Source organism: Pogonomyrmex barbatus, unplaced genomic scaffold (assembly GCF_055798465.1).
Source record: "Pogonomyrmex barbatus isolate J1 unplaced genomic scaffold, ASM5579846v1 scaffold2, whole genome shotgun sequence".
In the NCBI taxonomy this organism is placed as follows: Eukaryota; Metazoa; Arthropoda; class Insecta; order Hymenoptera; family Formicidae; genus Pogonomyrmex; species Pogonomyrmex barbatus.
Genome location: NW_028297116.1, coordinates 2,378,681 through 2,405,179, shown reverse-complemented (window position 1 = coordinate 2,405,179; position 26,499 = coordinate 2,378,681). Strand labels below are relative to the sequence as shown.

At 31.6% G+C, this 26,499-nt stretch overlaps 4 protein-coding genes and 1 long non-coding RNA gene across 14 annotated transcripts; 2 read left to right on the top strand and 3 right to left on the bottom strand.

Annotated features, from left to right (window-relative positions):
* Positions 1-5,804: 5,804 nt before the first annotated feature.
* Positions 5,805-9,571, bottom strand: betaggt-II (geranylgeranyl transferase type-2 subunit beta). 5 transcript variants are annotated; one of them, XM_089075879.1, is made up of 7 exons: positions 8,778-8,918; positions 8,070-8,211; positions 7,496-7,600; positions 7,009-7,365; positions 6,559-6,703; positions 6,307-6,482; positions 5,805-6,088 (listed from the first exon to the last, which is right to left on the bottom strand). In XM_089075879.1, the coding sequence occupies exons 2-7, from the start codon at positions 8,088-8,090 to the stop codon at positions 5,876-5,878; spliced, it is 1,017 nt and encodes a 338-aa protein (XP_088932005.1). In that variant the 5' UTR covers positions 8,091-8,211; positions 8,778-8,918; the 3' UTR covers positions 5,805-5,875. The 5 variants fall into 5 exon arrangements, with proteins under 5 accessions (XP_088932005.1, XP_088932008.1, XP_088932006.1 ...); XM_089075882.1 differs by lacking the exons at positions 8,070-8,211; positions 8,778-8,918 and adding an exon at positions 9,436-9,571; XM_089075880.1 differs by lacking the exon at positions 8,778-8,918 and having other exon boundaries at positions 7,849-8,211.
* Positions 9,095-16,384, top strand: Hph (HIF prolyl hydroxylase). Of its 2 annotated transcripts, XR_016138990.1 has the most exons (6): positions 9,095-9,509; positions 9,801-10,519; positions 14,034-14,153; positions 14,542-14,752; positions 15,034-15,115; positions 15,176-16,384. XR_016138990.1 is itself a non-coding variant. In XM_011643873.2 (5 exons), the coding sequence occupies exons 1-5, from the start codon at positions 9,095-9,097 to the stop codon at positions 15,060-15,062; spliced, it is 1,494 nt and encodes a 497-aa protein (XP_011642175.2). In that variant the 3' UTR covers positions 15,063-16,384. The 2 variants fall into 2 exon arrangements, 1 of the variants encoding a protein (XP_011642175.2); XM_011643873.2 differs by having other exon boundaries at positions 15,034-16,384.
* DNApol-epsilon58 (DNA polymerase epsilon subunit 2) lies at positions 16,364-19,080 on the bottom strand. Of its 2 annotated transcripts, none has more exons than XM_089075878.1 (4): positions 18,841-19,080; positions 17,983-18,515; positions 16,824-17,508; positions 16,364-16,748 (listed from the first exon to the last, which is right to left on the bottom strand). In XM_089075878.1, the coding sequence occupies exons 1-4, from the start codon at positions 18,910-18,912 to the stop codon at positions 16,473-16,475; spliced, it is 1,566 nt and encodes a 521-aa protein (XP_088932004.1). In that variant the 5' UTR covers positions 18,913-19,080; the 3' UTR covers positions 16,364-16,472. The 2 variants fall into 2 exon arrangements, with proteins under 2 accessions (XP_088932004.1, XP_088932003.1); XM_089075877.1 differs by having other exon boundaries at positions 16,824-17,506; positions 18,011-18,515.
* Positions 19,081-19,204: 124 nt separating this feature from the next.
* LOC148936572 (uncharacterized) lies at positions 19,205-20,287 on the top strand. Of its 2 annotated transcripts, XR_016138992.1 has the most exons (3): positions 19,212-19,441; positions 19,799-20,064; positions 20,144-20,287. It is a non-coding gene; the product is annotated as an uncharacterized LOC148936572 (long non-coding RNA). The 2 variants fall into 2 exon arrangements; XR_016138991.1 differs by lacking the exon at positions 20,144-20,287 and having other exon boundaries at positions 19,205-19,441; positions 19,799-20,124.
* LOC105430356 (cyclin-dependent kinase-like 4) lies at positions 20,191-26,453 on the bottom strand. 3 transcript variants are annotated; one of them, XM_011643877.3, is made up of 6 exons: positions 26,171-26,453; positions 22,920-23,109; positions 21,506-21,853; positions 21,088-21,354; positions 20,800-20,958; positions 20,191-20,643 (listed from the first exon to the last, which is right to left on the bottom strand). In XM_011643877.3, the coding sequence occupies exons 1-6, from the start codon at positions 26,251-26,253 to the stop codon at positions 20,509-20,511; spliced, it is 1,182 nt and encodes a 393-aa protein (XP_011642179.2). In that variant the 5' UTR covers positions 26,254-26,453; the 3' UTR covers positions 20,191-20,508. The 3 variants fall into 3 exon arrangements, with proteins under 3 accessions (XP_011642179.2, XP_011642182.2, XP_011642180.2); XM_011643880.3 differs by lacking the exon at positions 26,171-26,453 and adding an exon at positions 25,032-25,511; XM_011643878.3 differs by lacking the exon at positions 26,171-26,453 and adding an exon at positions 23,355-24,152.
* Between the last annotated feature and the right edge of the window lie 46 nt (positions 26,454-26,499).

The window sequence follows — 26,499 nt, the reverse complement described above, 5'->3', positions numbered from 1 at the left end:
AGATATATTGATTTTATTAAAAATTATTAGTTTAAGTAATAAATTATATATAGTATATATAAATTATATATAGTATATAAATAAATAAGTCAATATAAATCTACCTTTCATGCATTCACCAAATGTAGTATCTTTAATAGCTTTTTTGCTGCATAACTTATAACGACATCACGAGACATAAACTTTTTTAAAATTTTGGTTATAGGTTTTATTATTGGTTGAGATGGATCTATTGAACTTCACATATAATTTGTCTGTAATGAAAAGAAATTAACATAGAATAAATTTAAATTTTTATTTGTAGATTAAATTTAAAAGGTAATTATGTATTTATTTATGTGGAAACGAACTTTTAATTCGGGTGGAATTTTCGAATAGAATCTACTGCCATATCGCGTAATAATATTATATATCATATTTTTACTTACATCTTCGCGAAGAAATGCATTAGTTTTTAATTCAGCATCAAAAATCTCGAGAGTCTAATATTTTAAAAGGAAACGATTCGATTTCTTGATTCTTTAAAAATTCGTGTAATTTGTTAAACTCTGAGAATCGATGTATTTGCGTGCGAAAGAGTCATCTCATTTTGTTTTATTTTAATTTCCATTACATGTCTATGCAATTTGTGTCTTGCTATTTGTGTTGACAAGTTTCTGTCAAGCATTTTAATATTAATTCTTGCAGAGACAGTTCTACAAAATAATTTATTTATTACTATAAATAGTAATTACTATTTATTACTATAAATTTATTATTTATCATACTTATTTATCATACTTATTTATTGATTTATTTATATTTATTTATCTATTTATTTATTTATTATTATTTATTTATTACTATACTGTATTTTTAAATTTAATTTATATTTCTTACCGTTTGTTTCGTTAACGTTGATAAAATTATTTTCGAAATTTGTGATTTCTATATTTTCTGCATTATTTTTATTAATGTCTTTTTAGAATGAAAAGTGTCATTTATAATAGTATCGTTATTTCATCACTGATTAGTAACTAATTCTCTTTTTCAATATCAGTTTTTCTTTTTTTATATGAAATATCGTTTTCAGACTGAATGGATTCATTAGATTTAGCATTTTTATCATTAGATATTTTCCATTATTGTCATTTTCATCAAAATACATTTCACTAGAATTACTTACTTATTTATTCCAAAAGATGTTTTCAGAGTTTGAATAAGATTCTTCATTTTCATTGATAGGTAAGATATTATCACATTCTTCATGAATTTCAATGAATTTCATAGTTTATATCGCGTATATTTGAATCAATTCTTAAAGACTTATGACTTATATTCGCATTGTCGACTTTCTTTAAATTATTTGTATTTGATTGAAATTTACGCCGTTTACGAAAACGTTGCATGTGCATTTATGTTAATAAACATCTTCGTTTCTTAACAATGTCACTCATTATAAAGATATTAATTTACTATATATAAAATATTGCGTTACCATAAGCGTGATAATTCTCTCTCTGATGAAATTAAAAATTAATTGTATTATATATGGGAAAAACAATGTGGGAAGTATATGGGAAAATTATGTGGAAAGTATATGGAAAAAACTATGTGGGGCGTATATGGGAAAAACTATGTGGACCCTTGATGGGAAAAATTATGTGGGAAATATATGGGAAAAACAATGTGGGAAGAGCTATGTGGGAACTACATGGGATAAACTATGTGGGAACTAGATGGGAAAAACTATATGGGATGTATATGGGAAAATGATGTGGCACTAGATGGGAAAAACTATGTGGGAAGAAGATGGGAAAAACTATGTGGGAAGAAGATGGGAAAAACTATGTGGGAACCAGATGGGAAAAACTATGTGGGAAGAAAATGGGAAAAACTATATGGGAACAAGATGGGAAAAACTATGTGGGAAGAAGATGGGAAAAACTATGTGGGAACTAGATGGGAAAAACTATGTGGGAAAAAGATGGAAAAAACTATATGGGAACTAGATGAGAAATACTATGTGGGAAGAAGATGGAAAAACCTATGTGGAAAGAAGATGGGAAAAACTATATGGGAACAAGATGGGAAAAACTATGTGGGAAGAAGATGGGAAAAAATATGTGTGCGTTAGATGGAAAAAACTATGTGGGAACTAGATGGGAAAAACTATGTGGGAAGAAAATGGGAAAAACTATATGGGAACAAGATGGGAAAAACTATGTGAGAAGAAGATGGGAAAAACTATGTGGGAACTAGATGGGAAAAACTATGTGGGAAAAAGATGGAAAAAACTATATGGGAACTAGATGAGAAATACTATGTGGGAAGAAGATGGGAAAACCTATGTGGGAACAAGATGGGAAAAACTATGTGGGAAGAAGATGGGAAAAACTATGTGGGAAGAAGATGGGAAAAACTATATGGGAACTAGATGGGAAAAACTATGTGGGAAGAAGATGGGAAAAATTATGTGGGAACTAGATGGAAAAACTATGTGGGAACTAGATGGGAAAAACTATGTGGGAAGAAGATGGAAAAAACGATATGGGTACTAGATGGGAAATACTATGTGGGAAGAAGATGGGAAAACCTATGTGGGAACTAGATTGGAAAAACTATGTGGGAAGAAGATGGGAAAAACTATATGAAAGAAGATGGGAAAAACTATATGGGAACAAGATGGGAAAAACTATGTGGGCGTTAGATGGAAAAAACTATGTGGGAACTAAATGGGAAAAACTATGTGGAAAGAAGATGGAAAAAACTATATGGGAACTAGATGGGAAATACTATGTGGGAAGAAGATGGGAAAACCTATGTGGGAACAAGATGGGAAAAACTATGTGGGAAGAAGATGGGAAAAACTATGTGGGAACTAGATGGGAAAAACTATGTGGGAACTAGATGGGAAAAACTATGTGGGAAGAAGATGGGAAAAGCTATATGGGAACAAGATGGGAAAAACTATGTGGGAAGAAGATGGGAAAAACTATATGGGAACTAGATGGGAAAAACTATGTGGGAACTAGATTGGAAAAACTATGTAGGAAGAAGATGGGAAAAACTATGTGGAAACTACATGGGACAAACTATGTGGGCGTTCGATGGGAAAAACTATGTGGGAAGAAGATGGGAAAAACTATGTGGGAACTACATGGGAAAAACTATGTGGGAACAAGATGGGAAAAACTATGTGGGAAGAAGATGGGAAAAACTGTGTGGGAAGAAGATGGGAAAAACTATGTGGGAAGAAGATGGGAAAAACTATATGGGAACAAGATGGGAAAAACTATGTGGGAAGAAGATGGGAAAAACTATATGGGAACTAGATGGGAAAAACTATGTGGGAACTAGATGGAAAAAACTATGTGGAAAGAAGATGGGAAAAACTATATGGGAACAAGATGGGAAAAACTATGTGGGAAGAAGATGGGAAAAAATATGTGTGCGTTAGATGGAAAAAACTATGTGGGAACTAGATGGGAAAAACTATGTGGGAAGAAGATGGGAAAAACTATATGGGAACAAGATGGGCAAAACTGTGTGGGAAGAAGATGGGAAAAACTATATGGGAACTAGATGGAATAAACTATGTGGGCGTTCGATGGGAAAAACTAGGTGGGCAGTATATGGGAAAACTAGATGGGGGCTATATGGGAAAAGCTATGTGAGAAATAGATGGAAAAAGCTAGATGGGGCGCTATGGGAAAACTAGATGGGGGCAATATGGGAAAAACTATGTGAAAACTAGATGCGAAAATCATTTGATGACTATGTGGGAAAAACTATGTAGCGGCTATATGAGAATAACTAGATGGGGACAATATAGAAAAAACTGGCTGAGATGACATTTTTTCGCAAAATAATTAATTTTCACGACTGCTCCGTGGTCGGGCCTTGCCGTTAGTTCCCACATCGTTTTCCCATCTTCTTCCCACATAGTTTTTCCCATCTAGTTCCTATATAGTCTTTCCCAACTTTTTCCCACATAGTTTTTCCCATCTAGTTCCCACATAGTTTTTCCCATCTTCTTCCCACATAGTTTTTCACATCTAGTGCCCACATATTTTTTCCCATCTTCTTCACACATCGTTTTTCCCATCTTCTTCCCACATAGTTTTTTCCATCTAGTTCCCACATAGTTTTTCCCATCTTCTTCCCACATAGTTTTTTCCACTTATTCGCCAAATGATTTTTCCCATCTAGTTCCCACATAGTTTTTCCCATATTGCCCCCATCTAGTTTTTCCTATTTAGCCCCCACATAGTTTTTCCCATATAGACCCCAAATTGTTTTTCGCATCTATAGACATGTATACATGTATAGACACTATTTTTTATTATTTCCATTAAACGAATAGATGATTACAAATGATAATATAAAGCAATTAACATTTAATACATATTACGGATATTAATGTCATGTGTCGAATCTTAATCCTTTTTTGGCGATTGTGTATATATAAGTCACGTGAAATAACGATTTTACGATGTTGATTCCTTATATTAAAATATAAATATTTTGAATAATAAAACCATTTTAAATATAATAAATTAAATAAACAAACGATTATATTGAGTTTCCTTTTGTAGATTTAATTAAAAAATAAACAGAAATGAGACTCTCACAAATAAGAACTATTTTAATAGATTATAATTTAGATAATTTATTTAATCAAAATATGTATGCAAGAAAATGAAAATTGAAATAAATTACAATTTGTTTTCGACTTTAAAAAAAAATCGATTCTTGTTTAAGCAAAAAATTTATAATCATAATTGTGTTCCACATATAATTAAGATTATGATTTATATAAATATTTTATATTATATAAGTATTTTTCTGTATTTATATTTGCGAATACTATATCAATCAGTTTGCCTTATTTGAAAAACACGACTTGAATAAAATTATTAAAAATTACAAAAGTTCGATTTAATTTTAAATAAACAAGTAGTTATATTTAAAATTTTTCAATTAAAATTTATTATATTGTTAAATTGCCGTTAAATATATTAATATATTAATAATTTGTAAAGCGATATTTAGGTTAATTTCAATTGGGTCACCTCACAGATATACATAATATCTAAAAAATTGAGATATAAAATATTTTTAAGATTTCTTTAAGAATGTTTTATGTTCTGATTTTAAACATTGTATTGTCTGAATAGTGTCACTTTATTTACCGACTTTGTAAACTATTTTCTAATTGTTTCGTTCATTTTGTTATTATTATTTTTTTCTTCTACGTGTATGAATAATATCTACAAACGGTAATCTATTAGTGATTAAAACATTATTTGAATCTTTCCAAAATTTTGAAATTGAAACGACATTGAAATATCTGGAATAATAAAGGGAAAGTAATTTTGTATTTAAATCAAAGTTAATGTTTTATTATCTGTCTCTTTAAATACAAAAAGTACACCATCATCTCTAAATAATATTGCCATGTATAATTGTGACATCTGTTGGAAATTTAATTAAATTTTTAAATTCACTGTTTTAATGTACGTTGATAAATAAACTGTAAATGCAAACTTGTTACTCCCAGCAGATAAAGCTTTTTGAAATTAAGTTATACTCATTTGAGGATGTGAATATACTCATTTAAAAATTAAATAAAAAGAAAAAAAGAGGAAGAAATATTTTATATTTATGATATTAAATATAAAGAATTAAATTTAATATATTTAATACAAAGTATTAAATTTTTTAATTTTAGTATAATTTTAATATTTTTAGTATACTTTTATCCAATTAGAAATGCTCTGCGTATAAGAATTATGGTTAATAAACAAAAAAAAATTAATATATTTTCTTAAAAATCTACCTATATTTAACAAATAGGAAATAATGTACATCGTGAAACATGTCAAGTATATAATCATAGTTCGAGTCGCGACGGCTTAAGACCTAAACGTTCGATTATATATTCTGGCATACAATAAGTAGGATTTATTGGTTTCAATGAAAAGTTCTCATCTAATAATGATAATGCGGTGAGGCCGAATAAGGTATGGAAAGGGTCAACCATATCACCAGGCCGATCACTAAAACCGCCAGTTTCGACATCTTGACAAATTAAAATATAATCTATCTGTAAATGAAAAATAGAAATAAAAATTATATTACTCATGATGTTTATCTAAGATCGGATTTTGATTATATGAAAATTTGTTTTAAATATTGATCATCTAATGTAGAGATAATAATGAAATTATAAACAGTTACAAGAAAATTTTTAATAGATAATGTAGATTGATAAATTTAATTTAAAATCTCATAAAATATTATTCAATAAAAACAATTATTTACCATGCCTTTTTTATCTATCCAATGCAGACGACCTAAAATTGTTAACGCCGACAGCACCCACCAAGAATAACATACATCCGGTAACTTTTCAGGTCTGCCATTTAAACCACCCGAAGGTAGCTGTCTCTCACATAACCACCATCCTAAGCGATCAGCATCTATCAAATGCAAATGCCCTGGAGAAAAAATGTTTTATAAATGTGTTATAAATAATATTCAATATACATCTTCTGTATATATTCTTGTACATACCTGTAATTGAAAGTAATCCGACGCTGCAATAAATTAAACCTGCATGGCTCTCAGATCCTGGTTTCGAACCAAATCCTCCATCAAAATTCATACATTTTAATACAAATTGCACTGCTTTTTCAACATCTATCGCGTCTAAACGGTTCTGGAACATTAGCAATATTTGAAGAAGTTAGTTTAATTTTTTTTATAAATATTTAATTTAAGAAAGTTCTGCTAAATTTACTTTTTTTAATGTGTTTTATAATTTTTTGAGTCAAATATATATCACTTTTAAATTCACAAGAGCTAATAAGTTTAAAGGATATGTCACTTAAAATTAAAAAAAAAAAAAAAAAACAGTTTTGAAAATATATTTCAAGATCAGATTTTGATTTGAAAAATCAGATCGTTACTATTTTAAAACACTTAAATTTTGTGGATGCTTTATGCATCCTCAATGATATTTACCAAAAGTGATAATGTGGCGACAGCACAGAATGAAAATCTGACATCCACCTCACCCCATTGATCACCCATAAAACTTCCATCTACCTGTTGTCTCTCTTTGACATAATTTACAACTTTGTCAACATTTATTACATCCAATGCATCATATATACATAATATTTGAACAGCACTAAGAGTATAAAGTAAATGTGGATCATGTTGTATACTGGCAGCAATGCCACCACTGTCAGTTTGACATTGTCCAATAAATTCCAACACTTCTTCCTTATTGGTTTGGTCTAACTTTCCCATCAAATCTAGAGCGGTAAGACCCCAATACATGCCAGACATCCTTATGTGTTCAGTTTGAGAGAAGTTCTACAAAATATTTAATTTATAATATATCTATATATCTAAAAATCTATAATACATCTATAATTATAGATATATCTTTGTCACAAATTACTAATAAAATTAAAATAACGAAAAGTATTAAAAAATATTATACATATTCATCTTTGTTGGTCCCATACGAAATTAAATAGTTTGCATGTTTCTCCTTTAACAATTTTGGAATATTATTTGGTAATTGAATGTCATGACTCAACGTTGCCTGTAAAAAAAAGATATAGAAAAAATAAAATATGAATCACTGGTTTTGACTTATCTAATATATCATTTTAATATAAGTGCTATTGGCTTGGCTTTAATGATAATTGTATAAACACTAATTTCGAAAAAGTATTGCATTGTTAAGACGTACAAGATTTTGATTAGCAAAAAGATAGTTTTTCTCAATAAAAACTGTATGTTTCTGCATAATTTTCACTCGATTAACGAGGTTAACAGGTTAAAACTTACCATATTGCAATCGTACTAATCGTTTAATATGATTACTAGAAATTTTGTTAATACAGTTAATTCTATTATGAATTTTTGTACTCAAAGCTATAATTACATGTGAAATTTAATAGGTAACCTCAAACAGGCGAAAAATTGCATATCTTATCAAAGAAGATACTCGGTTCATTTTCTATATATACACAGCCTTGGGATTTTAAAATCACTAGATATGTACATACAATTGGATGCGCCGAGCACATCAATTGTCTACGTTACTTGCACTCCCTAACATTTTTTATGCTAAAGCGAGATGCCGTTTTTTTTTTTTATTCCGGAGAATTTACTTCAGGAACTCTGACAGTTGTCAGCGCTAAAAACCCTCTAATAAAAGTCACGATACAAGAAACAAAAACTCCAGTTAGAGACTTCTCTTTCTATGTAGGGTGTCTAGTTTTATTCACTCAAGGTGCACATATGCGCACGCGCACGCGAGTGTATATGTATGGGACAAAAATTATTAAAAAATAGTTAGATATCTTAGAGTGTCACAAATTACATACAAAAATTGTTACAAAGTTTATCGTATTTAATTTAAAAACTTTTCATAAAAGAAATGCTACGACAAAATGTAAAAAATATAACTCTAAGACTATAGCTATGCTATTTAATGTATTTTGAAATAAATGTTAAAAATAAAAAAATTATTTTTTTTCCATATACCTGAATTTCAAAAAATAATTTTGATAAAGAAAATATGAACAATTTTATTAGTTGTGCATTATTTGGACGTGATATTTAAAAAAAAATCTATTTATTAATTCTTTTAAAAATTTATTCGTTTATATCTTTAAAATAGCTTTATTTCCTAATTGTAATGTTTAAATTAAAAAAATAACACGAATATAGGCATTCGAATATTGGCGGGATTGTTAAAAAATGAAACGAACAATGAAAAATGGCTGTTTTGTGACTCCTATTAGAGGGTCTCTATCAGTGCGATCAGTGCGGCGCAACGTGCGACACAAACAACACAAACACAAATCGAAATGAGTTTTGCGAGGAGACCGACGGTTACTGACGAATACTGACGAACGCCGACGAGCGCGAGCGAGCGAGTGCGTAGCGAATCGGATCGAGAGAGACTCGAGGAGACAGCGGGAGCGACGGGCGGCGCGCGCGAGTGCGGGTGACTTTCCTCGTCGAAGAAATGTCGTGTGTCGTATCGGCACTCGCCGCAGCGGCGTTCGAGTAAACGTTTTGAAACATGTCCGGACCCATAGTCGATCGCACGCAGACACACGGCGACGGCCCGGTGCAGACGGGTGCACAAGTGACTTGCGCGTACTGCAACGAGAGTGACAAACTGTCGAGGTGCTCGCGCTGCAAGGCCGTGTTCTACTGTACGAAGGAGCACCAGAGACGCGATTGGAAACGTCACCGGGAGTTCTGCGCGACACATCCCGCGGTCACCGCGTCCGCGGAGGAACCGATTTCCGTCGCCGCGAACAGGAAATCGAGCGGCGAGATCCCGTCCAAGCGGCATCCCTCCGCCGTCGGCAATCACCATCGAGCCTCGAACGCACTGATTCATAACCTAAACGGTACCTCCGTCTCGGACGCATCGTGGGAGCACTCGAACGTCACTTCGGAGCCGTGTCGGAACGCGAAACATTCGGCAGGTACGCGCGAACGGCTTCGCTCTCACTTTCGCGCGCGGCGCATGTCCTCGTCTCAAGCGCGGATTTTACGCGCAATAGGACGCGTTAATAACAATGGGAGTCTCATTGCCGATAACATTGCGATATAAATAGCAAACTCTCTATACCGATTGCGCGTTTGTATCGTATTAAATGCTGCAGCCGCAAACGATAGACTTTCAAGCGAAAGCGACGTTTTATCACTGCACTTTGTAATTATCCGTGTTAAACTTGATCAAATTGACGGTTCTGATTCATTTGATTTGATTGCAGAGTTCCCTGCTGCGCAAGGAGAAAAAGGCGTATCGTCGAGTCAACAAAAGCGGAAAGAGAAGTTAAATCAGAATCTTAAGAAGAAATCAAATAACGGAAGAAGTACCAGGAGCGTACGGAATAATAAGGCCGATGGCTGGACGTCGCCTATAACGTACGAGGGAAGTTCCGAGGACACTATACTAGGAGCTCGAGCCGAGCTTCTGAATCCGATTTTAGAGAGTTCAAGAATTTCTGATTTGAATTTAAGCAACGCGGATCTTGGCTCGCCCGTTCAACGTCACAACGGTATGAAGAACTTCTCGGAGATACAGGATCAGGAAGAAGAACTTTTGCCTCCTTTTCTACATAGGAATAGAAATAATCTCGAAGAATTTATAGACAAAATTTGTCAATATGTGATAAGAGACATGGACATGTATGGCGTATGCGTGGTGGACAAGTTTTTAGGCATGGAGAACGGTCTCAAAGTGCTAAATGAAGTTTTAAATATGTACAGTGCCGGGTTGTTTCAAGACGGACAATTGGTTTCTAATAAAGCTAGTGCAAACGATTTAAAGACGATACGAGGCGATCAGATAATATGGCTGGATGGAAAGGAAGAACAGTGTGAAAATATTGGCACGCTGATATCACGGGTCGATGCAATCATCATGAGAGCCAATAAGATGCACAATAACGGCAAAATAGGAAACTATACTATCAATGGAAGAACAAAAGTAAGTCTTTACTGAGGACATTTTATACGTAATCTTAATTATTGTAAAAAATAGTAAGGAACTTGACGACTTATCTTAATTCAAGAGGCATAGCTACTTAAAGTTGTTGAACTTTTAATCGTTACAATTTGATGAGTACAATAGTACTTGCTACATCGTGTGTTTTCTCGTTTGTTTTAAACAAACGTACAAATAGCAACGTAAGATAGTGTGTATATTTAACGGCCACGTGAGATGACAAGTTTCATTTACAGAATGTAACTTTCTCCTTGATACTCGTTTCGCCGCCGTCTCTCTGTGTCTAATTATCGTTTACACAGGACGGGGGAAATGTGGACGCGAGAGATACTACAAGATTTTCGATCGCGCGCGAATGAAAACACCGAGGTGAACGCGACAGACAAGGTCGGGATTCCAAAAATGTGAAGTACCGCGAGGGAATATTATACGCCGAAAAGAGGAGGAGGAGGAGGAGGAGGAGGAGGAGGAGGAGGAGGAGGAGGAGGAGGAGGAGGAGGAGGAGGAGGAGGAGGAGGAGGAGGAGGAGGAGGAGGAGGAGGAGGAGGAGGAGGAGGAGGAGGAGAGTGGGAAACGCGAGATCGCGCGAAGTGCAGTCAGTCACGTACGCCGCGCGACTCCCACTCTCTTTCTCTTCTCTCTCTCTCTCTCTCTCTCTCACCGATATGTTGCGACGCAGCACATTCGCTTCACACCACTTCACTCTACCCAACTCTCGCCAGCTGCTCGATCGCGCTGGCGTTTAATACCATTTCTTTCGATAAAGATTCGAAAAAGTTGACTGAAGTTCCTCAAACTACGATTGAGCTCTTGTTTATTATTATTAGTATAGGAAGGAACGTAGCGATACAATTTTTACGTTCGGTCATTTCGGACTTCAATATAACAAAATATAGGCTTTTATTATATATATATAGTATAGTAAATAATTGAGAAAATGTATACTCGAGGATACATCAAATTAAAGTATAAATAAGATTTCTTATAGTAAAGTTATATGTTTTGGCTATGTATCTTTTGAAAAATTAGCAAGAGTTTCAATTTTTCAATAAATGGAAATTGAAATACAATATAATGCGAAAGAAAGATCATTTTCGCTAAAAGAATAATTGCATGAAGCAATTATGTGATATATACATGTACAGAACATCCTGTTATATTACATGAAATTTTTATGTTTCTACGATAGCGCCATGTCTTTTCTGTAAATGAATACAATTGTCATTGAATTTTACAAATATCATTTCTTATTTTGTAAACAGATTCAGGATATTTCTCTTATTGTTCGCGATTGTTTTATATAGGTACCAGTTTGATAAACTGGTATCTGTGTAATAATTGTTCAATTTGTGATCGCTATCATTGTCTCCTTTCGTATGATTTATCAAAGTGTCTATTTTTAGTTAGATATCCGATTACTCATAATGAAACAAGGATACGTATATCATTTGTATCGTATGTATTGTATGTTAACTCATTCAGTTTATTAAATATCTCATTTTATACGCTGTCATTTTTTGCAGCTCTGCTGTAACTTACGTGAGTGCACTGATATTTACAATAATACATATGTCTGAAATATGTTAATCCATCTGTAGACATGTTGAGTATTTTCAAATCGGAAATGGGCAAAATCTTATCCGAATAACAGATGAATAAAAAGAAACGAATAAGTTGAATATTATTCAACGTTTCATTCGTTTCTTTTACTGAATAAATTACACATGATATTTATTGACGTAATACATTGAGCTTTGAAGAAAAATGTCCATAAAATATGTTTTTAATTACACATCTCTTGTTCACATATCGTACGACGAAATTGAAATATCTCAAGGACATTTCAATTAATAGTTTATATTTTTAAAAGCGAAACTATTTAAACCTCTATCTAATCTTAGCACTAATTTTAATATAAATAAAATATTTTCTATCTAATCTTAGCACTAATCTTAGCATGAATGAAATATTTTTCATTTTTCTAATTTATAAATCATTAAGTAACGCATATATTGTAATTAAGATCGCCATTCCCCAAATATACCTTTTTTTTTTCAAAAGGATCCTTTCAACTCAAAATTGATTAAAGAATCCGTTAGTTATTATTAGTTTTACAAGTGTGTTTAGAAAAGAATATTCTTGTCCTTTTTTTCTCTCTCTGAAGTAACTGGAAAAGTTAAAATATGAAAAAATGAAAATTCTTGTGACATTATCGTCAGTTTATTAGCAATAAGCAGACTTTGTTATCAGAAAACGTGAGAATACGCACGTAAAGCAATATACTTGCAATGTGAATTGAGCTAATCGATTATTGCGTCGTAAGCATAATACGGTATATCACTTGATAATCTGGCAAGATAAAAAGAGATGTGAAATATTTTGTTTGTTAATGACCATTACATACCTATTGTGTTCAAGCGATATGACACACAATAGATATACGATATACTAGGCGTAATGCAAATACACAATATTTCCTGCTTCTTTTCCATTATATTGCCGCTTTGTTAAAGTACATGTAATATATGAAAATTGCTGTTTTTTATTCGGATTTTTCCCTTAACTTGTAATAAAGTATTTGAAGTTTTTAATTCTACTAGTTTAATATTTTTTTGTAATTTTTTTTGTCTGTGAAACAAGTATTATAAATATTTCAATTTTATATTTAAATATGACAATGTTAGTGATCATCAGTTGGTCGTTCGGAATTATCTGTATATTCCTCCTTTTTTTATTTAAATAAGCATTTCTATCTTTTTTATATTATATCTTTATATGACATACAATTCGTGCTTTGAAATCATTTGGTATTCTATGCGAATATGCATATTTCTAGATAATATAGTATTTATCATCTAGATATATAGTATTTATCATCTTTCTAAAGAGAAAGAAATATATAAATATTCTAGAAATATAAATATTTGTCGTAATAGGATATAAACATAACAGAAAAAATATTTATATACTTTTTAAAATGAAAGAGAAATAACATGGATATGTTTATAAATCTTTCATTGCAGCTATGTTATACATATATAGCATTGGAAACAAAAAAATTAATAATTTTCTTTTCGGTATATGTTTCAATTAATATTCTGTTATAATTAATATCCTTCGAAATTGTTCATATTCAATAATATAGGTGACACACCATTTACCTTATCACATTAGAGTGCAGTCTTGACCATTTGTTTTCACTGAAGGTGGCTCAAACTTGAGCCGAAACGTTTGAAGATTCTTTGAATAAAAAAATTATATAATTAATTGCGCACTTCTTGCCGCGCCTTTCTCATTGCCCCCTTTGTTTTTATTATATAAATTAGTAACATACCATTTTTTCCGTATTGCGTGAAACCAAATTGTGATAAGATACTCCAATAATCGAGTATTTCCGAAATTTGAGATATTTGTGGAATTAGTTATGTTGTATAGCAACCTTTCGATTATATAATTCTCTCTTTTAATATAAGATTTATTTTTCTCCATATTTCAGGCGATGGTAGCTTGTTATCCTGGTCACGGTTCGCATTATGTGAAACACGTGGATAATCCTAACCGAGACGGGCGTTGTATCACAGCCATTTATTATCTCAATCGAGATTGGGATGTCAAGGTGAATTTTATATATATATATATATATATATATATATATATATATATATATATATGTATATATTGATATATCTCTAATCACGTCACGACACAGGTGCAATCATGTTTAAGGAAAGAACGCGCGCATACTTATACATATACCATTATCAGAGAGAAATAACTTTGCTTATTTTTAAAAGTTTCATAATATCTCAAGTAGTTATGAATCTTTGTGTATTATAAAGTAGATAGTAATTATTAACATAATTATAATCAATCATTTTTTGCATTAGGAATATTAATTAGATCTTACAGATGTAATGTCTTTTTTGAAACAAAGAAATAATATAAAGTTCAATATTACGAATAAACGTATAATGATAAAATTTGTAAATATATTTTCTATGCAGGAAAATGGTGGACTTTTAAGGATATTTCCTGAAGGCTGGCGCGATCAAGTAGCAAACATAGAACCTTTATTCGACAGGATATTATTCTTTTGGTCAGATAGAAGAAATCCACACGAAGTGCAACCAGCGTTCAAGACGAGATATGCTATTACGCTTTGGTATTTCGATGCCGAAGAAAGAAATCAGGCTTGCCGAAGATATCAAAGAGAAAGTTTGTAAATTATTACATTGAGTATTTTATTTACATTTCTTTTATTTTTCTCATACAATTAATAATTTTTGCATAAAATATCAAATGATTATAACGAAATTAATTCGCGTTAAATAAAAATGAAATGAAAGCATTTTTGCTTTAAATTATTCATCTATATTAATTATAAAAATGAGAATTATGATTTTAATTAATAAGATAGTGATTCTTTGCATTTGCATATCTCATGAATTATAACACTGTTTATAAATTGATATAACTTGAATCATAATTTTTTTTAGGAGAACTACATACGAAGAATAGTTCGTGAGACATAGAGTGTGAAGAACTACTACGCCGTCCGATTGGACTGAAGTTACATTTGTACATACAATATTATGTATTATTATGTATTATTATGTATTATTATGATAATTCTTGCAGGAGGAATTGAATAACGAAGAAAATTACCGAAGACAATGCGTGTTTGCAAGAAAGTGCAATAGACGTAAGAGCGTACTTTTTTTACAGATATCTCACTGTAATATATGTGATAAGTTTGTGTGTAGTTGTTGCAATTTACACTATTATATATATATATATATATATATATATATATATATATACATATATGTATATATAAAATCCTTTATTTTGATTCCTGAGATTCTATGTGTTCGCACTTTGTAACCCAATATTTAAAATATCAAACTTGCTTCCTATATATTTTAAAGAAAACTTACACTTGTGTCGATCATTAACTTCCGTTATATAAAGTATTAACAATCTTTACAGCATGTTGCATTTGAAATATTTTAAGTAAAACATTATAGTACATAATGTATAAAAAAAATTCTTCCAGGAATTTGCAATTAACATACCTTGATTTCACGAAAATGTGTATATAACATCTGTCTATGCGTCAATTTTCTTAGCAATATCAAAGCGATTAGTTGCTAAAAGATAAAATTGTATTGCTCACACAAAGTGTAATGTTAGTATTATCCCATGTTGTAATGTTACGATTGAACATTTTTGTTACACATGTAACAACTTTTTACGCTTACATAAAGATCACGTTTGGTTTTTTACGGCCAGTAATTGACTTATGCTTCCAATGCGATGAATTGAAATAAATCGGGGCCCAGTTTGTACCTGTATAATGTTATGTATATTGCAAAATGGTAGAAACACTGTGTTTAATATTATATGTATCTATTTATATGAATTAATAGGAAAAAAATAAGCACGCGCGTACCATCTGTGTCCTATTCGAAACGTCTGATACAAAATCCTATCGGGTTAGATCCCGATCTAGAGCAGATATGAGAGAGACGATGAAAAATGATTAAAAAAGAGATATTTTGTTTATAATATAAATATTCCATCCTATATAAAATAAAATTGTCACTAACTTCTTGACATTTCTCGTTGTATCGTTGGACACAGAGTACTAGTTGTAAAATATCATTCAAAAGTCCTTTTTGTGTGATTAAATTATTTTTGTCCTTTGGGCTTAATTTAACTTGTTTCATGTTTATACAATGTTAAAAATTACAATTTAAGTGACTCATTATCGCCACGTTTTCAAAGTATTGTAAAAATAAACAAGATTTTGTTATCGAAGCGAAATAAATCTATAAAATGATAAAAGATTTATTTATATTAATTTTTAACACCCAGTAATTTTACGAATTGTCTATATACAAGAAAATTTATATTTCACGTAAAATCTATCAACTTAAGCAACGTCGGTGTCACTTGGAAGCTGGCAATCTTGAATTTGATTGATGGCAGGTACGTAAGCTTGAAATGAAAAATTATTTTTTGAGAACATTCCTGGATTTATCACATAGCAATCAGAATGATTCGTCGTGTATGTTTCAAAATTGTCAGCGATCACAATGAGATCTGGTGTTGGAAATATCTGTAGAGCGTGGTCATATTTCCAATATATTGGAACGACTTGAAGAGGCACAGGGGTTAAATGCGATTGGCTGATGATGGTCTCGGCAAACTGAAATTTTTGAAAAAATATTAACGTTATGTGTATTACACTTTTGATATAATGCTTATAAACGTAACTACTTACATGTTTAAAAAAATTTTCTTCTTTCGGAAAACGAAGCGCGTTCCTACACATTTTTGTCAACATATCTTCTCTTAATATCACAATCTCCTTTGTACAGTACTGTATTCTACATGGATTTGTGGTAAAAATAGCATTTGGAATCATTTTAGTGACTTCTTCGATAATACATTTGGGTAAAGGAGGTTTTGGTAAAATTTTAGGAGAACCTAAATCGTGCGGACCAGGTACAAAAACAAATTTGGAAGATTTCTTTATATTTGTATATTGTGTTATTATGTCAACTAAATTTTTGAAACCCGTTATTAAAACTTGTGCACTCGTTATATTTGCAGGGAAACTTAAAAAATGACCACATAATACAAAAGCTATAGGAGGATAATCCATGTAACCTTCCAATATCATTTTAAATTTTTGTAAAACGTTTGGAATATCCAACCATAATTCTGCTATGAATACTATCATTCCATCTTGATTATTTTCTTGATGAACTTGCAACTTTTCTGACATTTTTAAAGATACATTATGTGGCCCACCAAATATATTTGTATCACCAAAATCTGATCGTAAACTTTCTGATGACTCTATTGGTGGAAGATTGATATTTTTTATATGTAGTACATCATCCTTGTAAACACCATTAGCTATCACTATACAGCCTTCCATGATGAAAGTATCTTGAAAATCTTATAAATAAAATAAGGAAAATATTTGTACACTGACTATTTTACTTGCTGCTATTGCTATGTCTTAAAGATGGTAATGATTTGTTGAAAAAAATGTATTATATAATTTTAAAAAAAAGTTATTTTTATAGAAAAATTTTATAAATGAAAAATCTGCTTTTTATAGGTTCAAAATGTTATAAAAAAACGACTAATTATAATGAAGCATTCAAAATTCAAAATAAATGAATTCACCATGAATTCTTATTACACTTAAACTGAGAAGAGAAAGACAAAAAAGCAAATTTAAAAATAGTATCGAAAAATATATTACTAAATTTGTAACGTTTTGATATATTTTGAAATAAATAAGAAATGTTTCTATTTTATATACAAAATATTAACATATATTTTGGAAATTATATTTCACAATTATGTTTCTCTAAAGCAAAAATAAAAATATATTAAAATCCATTAAATATATTGTAAAGGATATTGTATCACTAAAATCAACTTTGACAGTACCACTTGTATCTTCCAAATAATATTGATCCTCCATTAATTGCGTTATCAGACCCATTACACATACTTTTCCCATTTTCAGCTCACTCAATAAATATTCAATAGGTATTAAATTCGTTTTATCTGTTTGTTGTTTTTCAAATTTAGAAGATAGAAATTGCTTATGCCTTAAAGTTTTGTACCATGCCATTTCAAAACGATGTTTAAAAACCAACGATTTATATTGTGTTTCAGAATATAAGTTTTCATTATCAATGATAAACTTCTTTTTTGAAATGTCATATTTTATTTTTGGTATATCATACCCGTTTATAACATTAAATACTGTTTCTGTATCTTTTAATTTATTTGGCTCTAAGCATTCTTCTATAGCAAGTTTTATATGTTTGGCTTCAACATGTGGATCATTCAAGTTTTGTGCCAGGATCAATTCTATAATGCGACTGAGCCAAGATTCACGTTCGTCTTGTGGTATTTTTATTAATTGCTTTGCGAGGGATACTCTGAGCTCCCTAAAATAGATGTAATTATAAATACATGTAAATATATGTAAAAATAACACATTGCAGAAAATTTATGTAAATGTTAAGTTCCTCCTCACATATTTTCGAAAATTTATTAAAAAGATTACTGCATAAATATATAAACATGCAAATGTATATAATAGAAATTAATAAGAGTATAAATTGTAAAAATTATATAATATATCCATTTATCTTTTAATAATTTATTTAAAGACCTTCTAAGATGAAAAACAAATAAGCTGTTTATTATATGAATATTAAAAATTTTCATCTTTTCATCGAAAATCCTTAACTTAAAAAACAGGATACTTGCCTTGACAATACTAAACCATATAATGAAAAATTTGTTTGTATCATCTGTACACATTGTTTGTCAGCCATTATATACAATACACAATTGCAAATAAAAAAAAAAATACAAAAACACGGGCTCAAGAAATTATATTAAGGCGACAAAAATAATTTATATTCTATAAATTAACAAAAAATAATTTTTTATTATCGTTTTAGTCACTGTACATTCATCGTACACAAAGGTTAGATATACTTTTAGACATTTTCCCTTTCCTTATCATTTTCCCGCCTTTTAACTTAAAGCCCAATATCGCATTACTCGTTGAGGATTGAAATTGAAAATTAAACTTGACCAATCAGATAACTGTAACTCTGTTTTGTCCTGATTGGTTGAATTAATGGCTATAGAAACACGAACTAAATCAGTTTTTAAATAACCTATTTAATCTTCTAATAATGATGGTTATGGTTAACAGGGATTGAAAAGTTAACATATACAAACGTATAGAATAATTGAACCGCGCAAAAAATTTTGCCAAAAAATTGCAGAAATTACTTGAAAGAAGTCGAACTGTTTCATTTGAGACGATTTTTTCTCCTACGTCAGAAGTTGTAGGTTAGTCAATTGTTATAATGACTTATGATTGTTGAATGAATTTAAATTTATCAATATTTCTATATACTTTTTTTAAAAAATATATTCATTGTATTTGTCTTTCTTTCCTTTGGGTTTGTTTTTATTGCTGCTTTGAATTGCAGTAAAAATTTCTAACTTTTTCATTAAGCCAAACATATGTCCATTTCATTTTGTATATCAAGTATGTAGTAATTTAGCTATAAAAAAACAAACTTATTACAAGTTACAGAGTTAAACAATCCTATATTCGTTATTTTAAATAGATTGTTATATCACAAATATATTTTTGATAAACAAATTATTTCTTAGTTTTGATTATTCTATTTTATTTTTCAGGTACATAATATGCTATAGAACAAAAATGAAATAGAAATATTAATAATTGTTATTTCATTAAAGGATATCTTAAAAAGGAAACGAAAATATGCAGCCACCTAAAATAAAACAGTCATTTTTTAAAAGCCCTACTTTTACTGTTTTCATGCCGTTAATTATAGGACTTCATATAGGTTGGTTCACTCTACAACAGTATTATGTTCCAGTATCTGAGAGACACGATCATCCACTAGTCAAATTATATAAGAAATATGCTACGTGATAATGTAATGAGCATGTTTTTAGTTTATTATTGTTAATAAAATAATAATGTTTTTCTTTTGAAATTTTATTCTTTGATTATAGGCGTTTGTTTGATATTTGTAACTTTGGAATAATGATTCAAAGTAATCTTACAGTTCACAATAATTTATTATGCTTGAAATGGCAATACTGCCTATTGTGTACAGAATATTATATATTAAAATAAACATTCTTTTTCTTTTATTATATTTTATATAAAACTTTTATTATAAGAGATGTACATATGAATTGTTCACGCGCATTTACGCTTTTTTTATGTAAATCAAAATCTAAAGAAAATTCTATAGAAAAAAATGTGCTAATATAAATTAAAGGAGAAGATAACAATTATTTTTATAGAATTCTATAAATTAACATGAATATTTTCAAAAAGCTTAGGAAAATATATATACAATCACAGAGTTTAATTAACCCCTTATGGTAGGTAGATGATCAAAATTTTGTTGATGTGAGGAGCTCTTAGGTCGATTTTCACTTTGACTATGAACAGAAGGGCCAGCCCTGGGTAGTTGAGGTAACACCATTTGACTATAATTGGTATTCTGAAAGTATAAACGTATAATAATGTTATCACATATTCATATTTTTAAATTTCTCTTGTTCGACCAAAATAACAGTTCATTGTTTAAGCTATTTTCTAAATTCTTGCCGTGCTATAATATATATAATATTATGCGCATTAATATTATTAAACTTACCCTGGAACGTTCTCGATGCTTTTTAAGTTTTTCAAATTCTTCCGTCTCAACATCCGGCATTTTGAAATGAAAATTATCGAAATAAGAATGTCGCAACAATTGTTCGCATGTCCACCTTTCATTTGGATCTTTATCCAAGCATTTCTTCAGAAAATCGAGCTATAATAAGATTTAGACAGTAATCATCGATAGCTTTGAAGATATATATATATATATATATTTATATTTTTTTTATTATAGTATGCGTTTTTGTTTTCAATGCAATCAAAGCAAATCTATTGACGTTACCTGTAAAGTATTGCCATTTCCACGCGGTAAAGCGTCTTCGAGGGGGGTAAGTGTTTGCGGTGTTGGAAGAGTAATACCGGTAAAGAATTCGTTCTGTTGAAAGATGGCCATGTGTCTCGGCAAAAGATCGCCCAGCGTTCTTCTTATTAAATATAATTGATCCACGTCGGATTTTCCCGGCCACAAGGCTTCGCCCCTTATTAATTCAGCAAACACGCAACCGATCGCCCATACATCGACCGGAGTACCGTATTGGGTGTCTCCGACCTTCGAAAAACACATGATGAAATCATTAATCCATTATCCGTTACAGTTCCATCATAATTTGGTGAAAAGGAAAAATTTTTCATACTTCGATCCATGCGCGATTAACAAGATTGTTACTGCTTTGCTCACACATGTACATCTAGATATTTACCAATAATTCAGGCGCTCTGTACCATCTGGTCGCGACATATTCCGTATAGTTCTCACCAGGACTGAGCATACGCGCGAATCCAAAATCGCATAATTTTACTACGCCTTCGGATGTGATGAGGATGTTTTCCGGCTTTACGTCTCTGTGAACGCATCCAAGGCGGTGGCAATAGGCGACGCCTTGTAGAATCTGCCAGGTAATCTGTCTCGTTGTGAGATCCGGGCAGCCGCTAGGGTACTTTTCCATTTCGTTCAGAAGGGTGTTTTCGCAGTACTCGAATACCAAATGTAACTTCCTCTTTCGTCTGAAGACTTCTAGGAGATTGACCAAATTTGGGTGCTTGAGATTCTAAATCGAGAGAAAGAGAGAGTTAATTCTTCATTTTAATTATACGATTAGAATTGATTACATCAATTATTTCTATGGAAGAATTTGTGGTATAAATATATCGGGAATAGTCGGTATTTTTACGCGCATTTTCTTTTTTTTTTTTTTTTTACCTTCAACCCGATCTTGAAATATTTATATAATTTCGTAGCGCTTTGCAAGTGAAATAAATACTGCAAGGAAATTTTTAGCGTACTGTTAATTCTCAAGAGACACTCTTGTCTACCGAACAAAGAATAGCCTTGAAGTAAAATGTCAAAACGTGGTAAGGACGGTAAGGGGGCTTATTTGAATGTGCATACGAATGCATTTGGTGGTGATTGTGACGATAATGTTAGGTCGGTAAGACCCAACACGAACACGCCAAGATATTGACCGGTGCCCGGTATTGACCGTTGGCTACTTCTCGCAGCCATTACTGCACCTATGTGAGCTTCTTATCGTATAAATAAGAACGTAAACTTCTCGCTCGGAGAACCTGATTTTCATTTTGCCGTTGGCGAAAAGGCAAAATGGTCAGAAACGGTAGAAAAATGATAGAGGAAACTTTATCAACTATAAATTCTATTTGCAAAGTTTATTTCGATGATTATAGTGCGCGTGTATGTAGAATTGATTTGAAGATAAAGATCGGACATGAAAAACTTATGGAAGAACTTATGAGAGTATCTAATATTCATATTAAAGCTTCCAGGAGGTCAAAATTATCGCACCATCATCGCTCTATCTAGATGGAAGCTAACGGTCGTGGATGTCCGGAGGTCGTTCACCTTCGAAGAATGCGACTACTCGGCAAACTTAGTTATTCCGCAGATCGATCGAATCGAAAAACTTCGGAAGCTATGTTAGCGGTCCTTACAATCCTCTTTTTTTTTTTTTTTTTGTATTTATAATAGAGATCATACATGTGCAAAATGCTTTGCCGGATCCAATCATTACGGATTTTTGAAACATGTTATTCGGTTTGAAAAAAAAAAAAAAATTAACTAATGCGTTTAATTGGCGGGAGAAGTGAGAGGAAACTGACCTTCAAGAGACGTATCTCCCGTAGCGCGATCTTACGTATCAAGGGATCATCCTCGGTCTGCTGAAACTTCTTTACAGCCACCAATTTCCCAGTTTGCCGGTCCCTACATTGGAAGACGACGCCATAGCTACCCTCGCCGAGACGCGCAAGACGTTCGTAACGCTCCATGGCTTTGCTCGGCGCCCGAGACCTGTGCAGAATTGTTTTTTTTTTTTTTTTTTTTCAATGCCATTAATACATCTCAATGAAATTCGAAACTCAACTCCCAGATTACAATAGAAAGTTGTTTAGGTAGTTTACTAAACGCTTTCGCTACGAGCGAAATTCAAATTGACGCAAACGTCTCGCGTAATTGTCTATCTTTGCAAAAAAACGCAAGGGCGTCAAATCGATCCGTCCGTCCGTTTTTAAATCGTCCAGTTTTTAAATACCCACTTTTTATATTTGGCAAGGCATGGCAGCGATGTCAATTGTTGCGTAAAGAGCATGGTATGTACGCGACGTACGGTACCGGCCAGACTAGTTTCTATTCCGACGGATGACCAAGGGTCAAGCTACCCCACGAGTTTTGCTTTATTCGAATTCACGTTTAGCGCAGGCGTGGGCGGAATGCTGGTCATCTTGCGATCGCGATAACGAACCGAAATAATAATCGGCAAGTGGAACGACGTTCTAGCGCGATACACCAATGTTTCGAGATTCATAATGCACCGGTATTGCGGTATTGCGATCGCCAATCGAACGGTAGTCCGCGGTAAGGTAATCAAGATGAAATAATCATACGTAATATCGTCGTGTAATAGAAATCGAGAGATTGCAAGGAACTAAAGGAATTCCATGAAAAATAATAGGGAATTGCTCGATGAAATAAGCGCTCTTTAACATTTAACACTCAACACTGAATGCGATATTGATTCGGTACAAATCATATCATTTCCTCGAGCAACAAACCAAACAGATTGCATTGTATTTTATTCCAGCTAAACGTCGAACGTATAAACTTTTATAATTACTGGCGTCGAATCTGAGGAGTTTTTGTCGAGTCAAAAAGTTTCTTACCACTGTGGTATGCATTGTCGATAATTTGCAAACCTCACGTCATTCATCATATCGATACGATCGCGCGTGTACGTGACATAATTTCCAACAAGGTGAACAAATATATATCACTCTTGAAAGTTAATTGTTGCATTCGGATATGTGTGACGCGACAAACACGAGATAAAGAACTTTGATTAGATTTGGCTAGGTTATGAAGGATACGAGATGAATATAAAAAAATTGTTAAACACGAATTTGTTAAGTAGCCAAGTTCACAAATGTTCACAAACTTTAATATTACAATTATAATAAAAAGTATCTTCATTTAATTGAAACGTACTATTTTTGTTTTTTAAGAGAGATCTCACATTAATACGTTGTGTAAATCGTTGTGTAAATATTTTCTATGACCTTACATTAATTTTGCATTAAAAAAAATATATATATTTCATTCTGGATATTATACAAAATATTTAAAGTAGAAATAAAAATGGAATAATATAGTATTCATTTATCTTTTTTATACAAAATTTATACAATATTTTAGAGAAAAGTGGAAATGTAACATATTTAAAAAAATTATCTCATTTATATAAAATATATAATACGTTTGAGGAAAAGCACAGCTTAATTTAATTTAATTTAGACATTAAAGTTAGATAAGAGATTATTCATTCAACATTATTTATAACGAATAAAATAATTTTATTTGTGTATTTAAAAAGATCTTTGTCTAAAAAAAAAATGTAATGTTAGCTTTTGATGAGTTTCCTTTACAAATTTTGTATTCACAAATTTATCTTATAACTTTTATAAAAAAAAAAAATTGTAATTTCAATGTTTGTGGATTAAAATCCAAAGTTATTTTATATGTTGCAAAATAAATTAAACACGATGAAAAAGAGACGAATAATCACTTGGCAACTTTCTTACAACCAATCTTTTTCGATTTTTCAGCCTGAAAATTTGATTAAAAAATCTGGCGCGACACATTCGTCCTCGACACATTTGATGAGCACAAATGTTTTAACGTTTTCAGGAGGAAAAAACGTGAAAGCAATTAGTACGTACAGAAATCCAAGAATAGAGTTCATGGAATATTCTTGTCAGCTCACCCTCGTCGGCGAACATACCGGACACTACTAATACGTTGAAGAAAGCGGCGGTTTTACGTTATTGTTGAACTCTTGATTATTGACAATCGATATTTACCTCGTGTACGTCTATACATTCTGACCGTGAAAGAGGTCAAAATGTTCCAACTGTTGGACGGACGCTATAGTGAGTGTTGCGCAATTGCTAGACATGAAAATATGAGCATTGCGATACTTCCGGATGATGTTCGTTCTATGTGCACGTTCTCCGTGATTATAATAAATGATTAGTAATATAAATATCAGTCATTATTTGTAATCGCGACGTTTAACCTACTCTCAGATTTACCTTTTTTATTTTTAATATTTTATCAACGTTCTACGTCGGTAATAACATACGTAGGTGTGTTCTGACACGATAGCGATGTGATGTATTGAAAATTTTCCCATATATATAACTCAGTTCGGTGAAAATGAAAATACACAGGGATAAGTGAAAAAATTTCGTGAAAATATTATTTTAACCGAAAGCCATGAGAAGTACATTAATTATAAATAATCAACTTGATAATACATAAACGTTTATATATAATTGCAGCAGAGGTTTCTTTAAAAAATTAGTTACTAATTATCATCTTCATAAATGTTTTAAATAATTAACGTTTAAAACAGGTTATCGCTACTACGTAATCTACATAAGAAAATTTTTATATTAATAAACCGTCTGATATAAACTTTGCGTATATCAGAGGACATTAATAATTTATAATGATTACAATTTTTTTTCAACTTTGAAAGGACTTTTTGGACTTTGGCTAATCGGCTTTCGTCTGATTATCAATAAAGTAAATATCAAAAAGTCGAAATTCTATGTTTAAGCGTCTCTACACTGAGAAAAAAATGCTGTTGAATCAACAGCATTAGTCTAATTGGAAATAATTTTGTTCAACAGCATTTTTTTCTCAGTGTAGAGAAGTGTGTAGAATGGGACGTTAGAGTAGATTTTTGTAAAATAATGAAGTAAAATAATACAATAAAATACATTACAGATAATTTTCAGATTAATTTAAGCAACGTATATTTTGCGCATATTTAACTTCGCTACTGACAATTTACCTCCTTGGTAGCAATGGTAGCGTGCTACCGAATAGCCAGAGCTTCCTATCTTGAAGCCATTTGTCCATTCGCAAGCTTCTCATAGAAATTTCACACTACGGATGAAATACTGGTGCTGCATTTTGGCAAACATCGTTGCGATTGTTGCGAATTTATCTCGGGACGTCGACATTATTGACACGGCACTTTGCCGAAGCGGCTTCTCTGATAATGATACTAGATTCTTGACGAGAAAACGAATTTTCACTGCACACGCGACTATTGTTTTGCCTAAAACCACGTCAACCAACCGATCGATAATCCTTTGAGCCAATGCTTTCAGCCCCTGC

Excerpts from the sequence above, each read along its gene's own strand:
- betaggt-II (XM_089075879.1), bottom strand. The coding sequence starts at position 8,090 with ATGTGCTCGGCGCATCCAATT. Across the intron at positions 7,366-7,495 it reads GGACCAACAAAGATGAATAT|AACTTCTCTCAAACTGAACA; the intron begins GTATAATATTTT and ends AATATTTTGTAG. Across the intron at positions 6,089-6,306 it reads GGATAGATAAAAAAGGCATG|ATAGATTATATTTTAATTTG; the intron begins GTAAATAATTGT and ends TTTCATTTACAG.
- Hph (XM_011643873.2), top strand. The coding sequence starts at position 9,095 with ATGTCCGGACCCATAGTCGATCGCACGCAGACACACGGCGACGGCCCG. Across the intron at positions 9,510-9,800 it reads GAACGCGAAACATTCGGCAG|AGTTCCCTGCTGCGCAAGGA; the intron begins GTACGCGCGAAC and ends ATTTGATTGCAG. Across the intron at positions 10,520-14,033 it reads CTATCAATGGAAGAACAAAA|GCGATGGTAGCTTGTTATCC; the intron begins GTAAGTCTTTAC and ends TCCATATTTCAG.
- DNApol-epsilon58 (XM_089075878.1), bottom strand. The coding sequence starts at position 18,912 with ATGGCTGACAAACAATGTGTACAGATGATACAAACAAATTTTTCATTA. Across the intron at positions 18,516-18,840 it reads GTTTAGTATTGTCAAGGCAA|CTCAGAGTATCCCTCGCAAA; the intron begins GTATCCTGTTTT and ends TATTTTAGGGAG. Across the intron at positions 17,509-17,982 it reads AAAGTTGATTTTAGTGATAC|AGATTTTCAAGATACTTTCA; the intron begins AATATCCTTTAC and ends ATTTTATTTATA.
- LOC105430356 (XM_011643877.3), bottom strand. The coding sequence starts at position 26,253 with ATGAGAAGCTTGCGAATGGACAAATGGCTTCAAGATAGGAAGCTCTGG. Across the intron at positions 23,110-26,170 it reads CTACCATTGCTACCAAGGAG|GTCTCGGGCGCCGAGCAAAG; the intron begins GTAAATTGTCAG and ends AATTCTGCACAG. Across the intron at positions 20,959-21,087 it reads GAAATGGCAATACTTTACAG|CTCGATTTTCTGAAGAAATG; the intron begins GTAACGTCAATA and ends ATCTTATTATAG.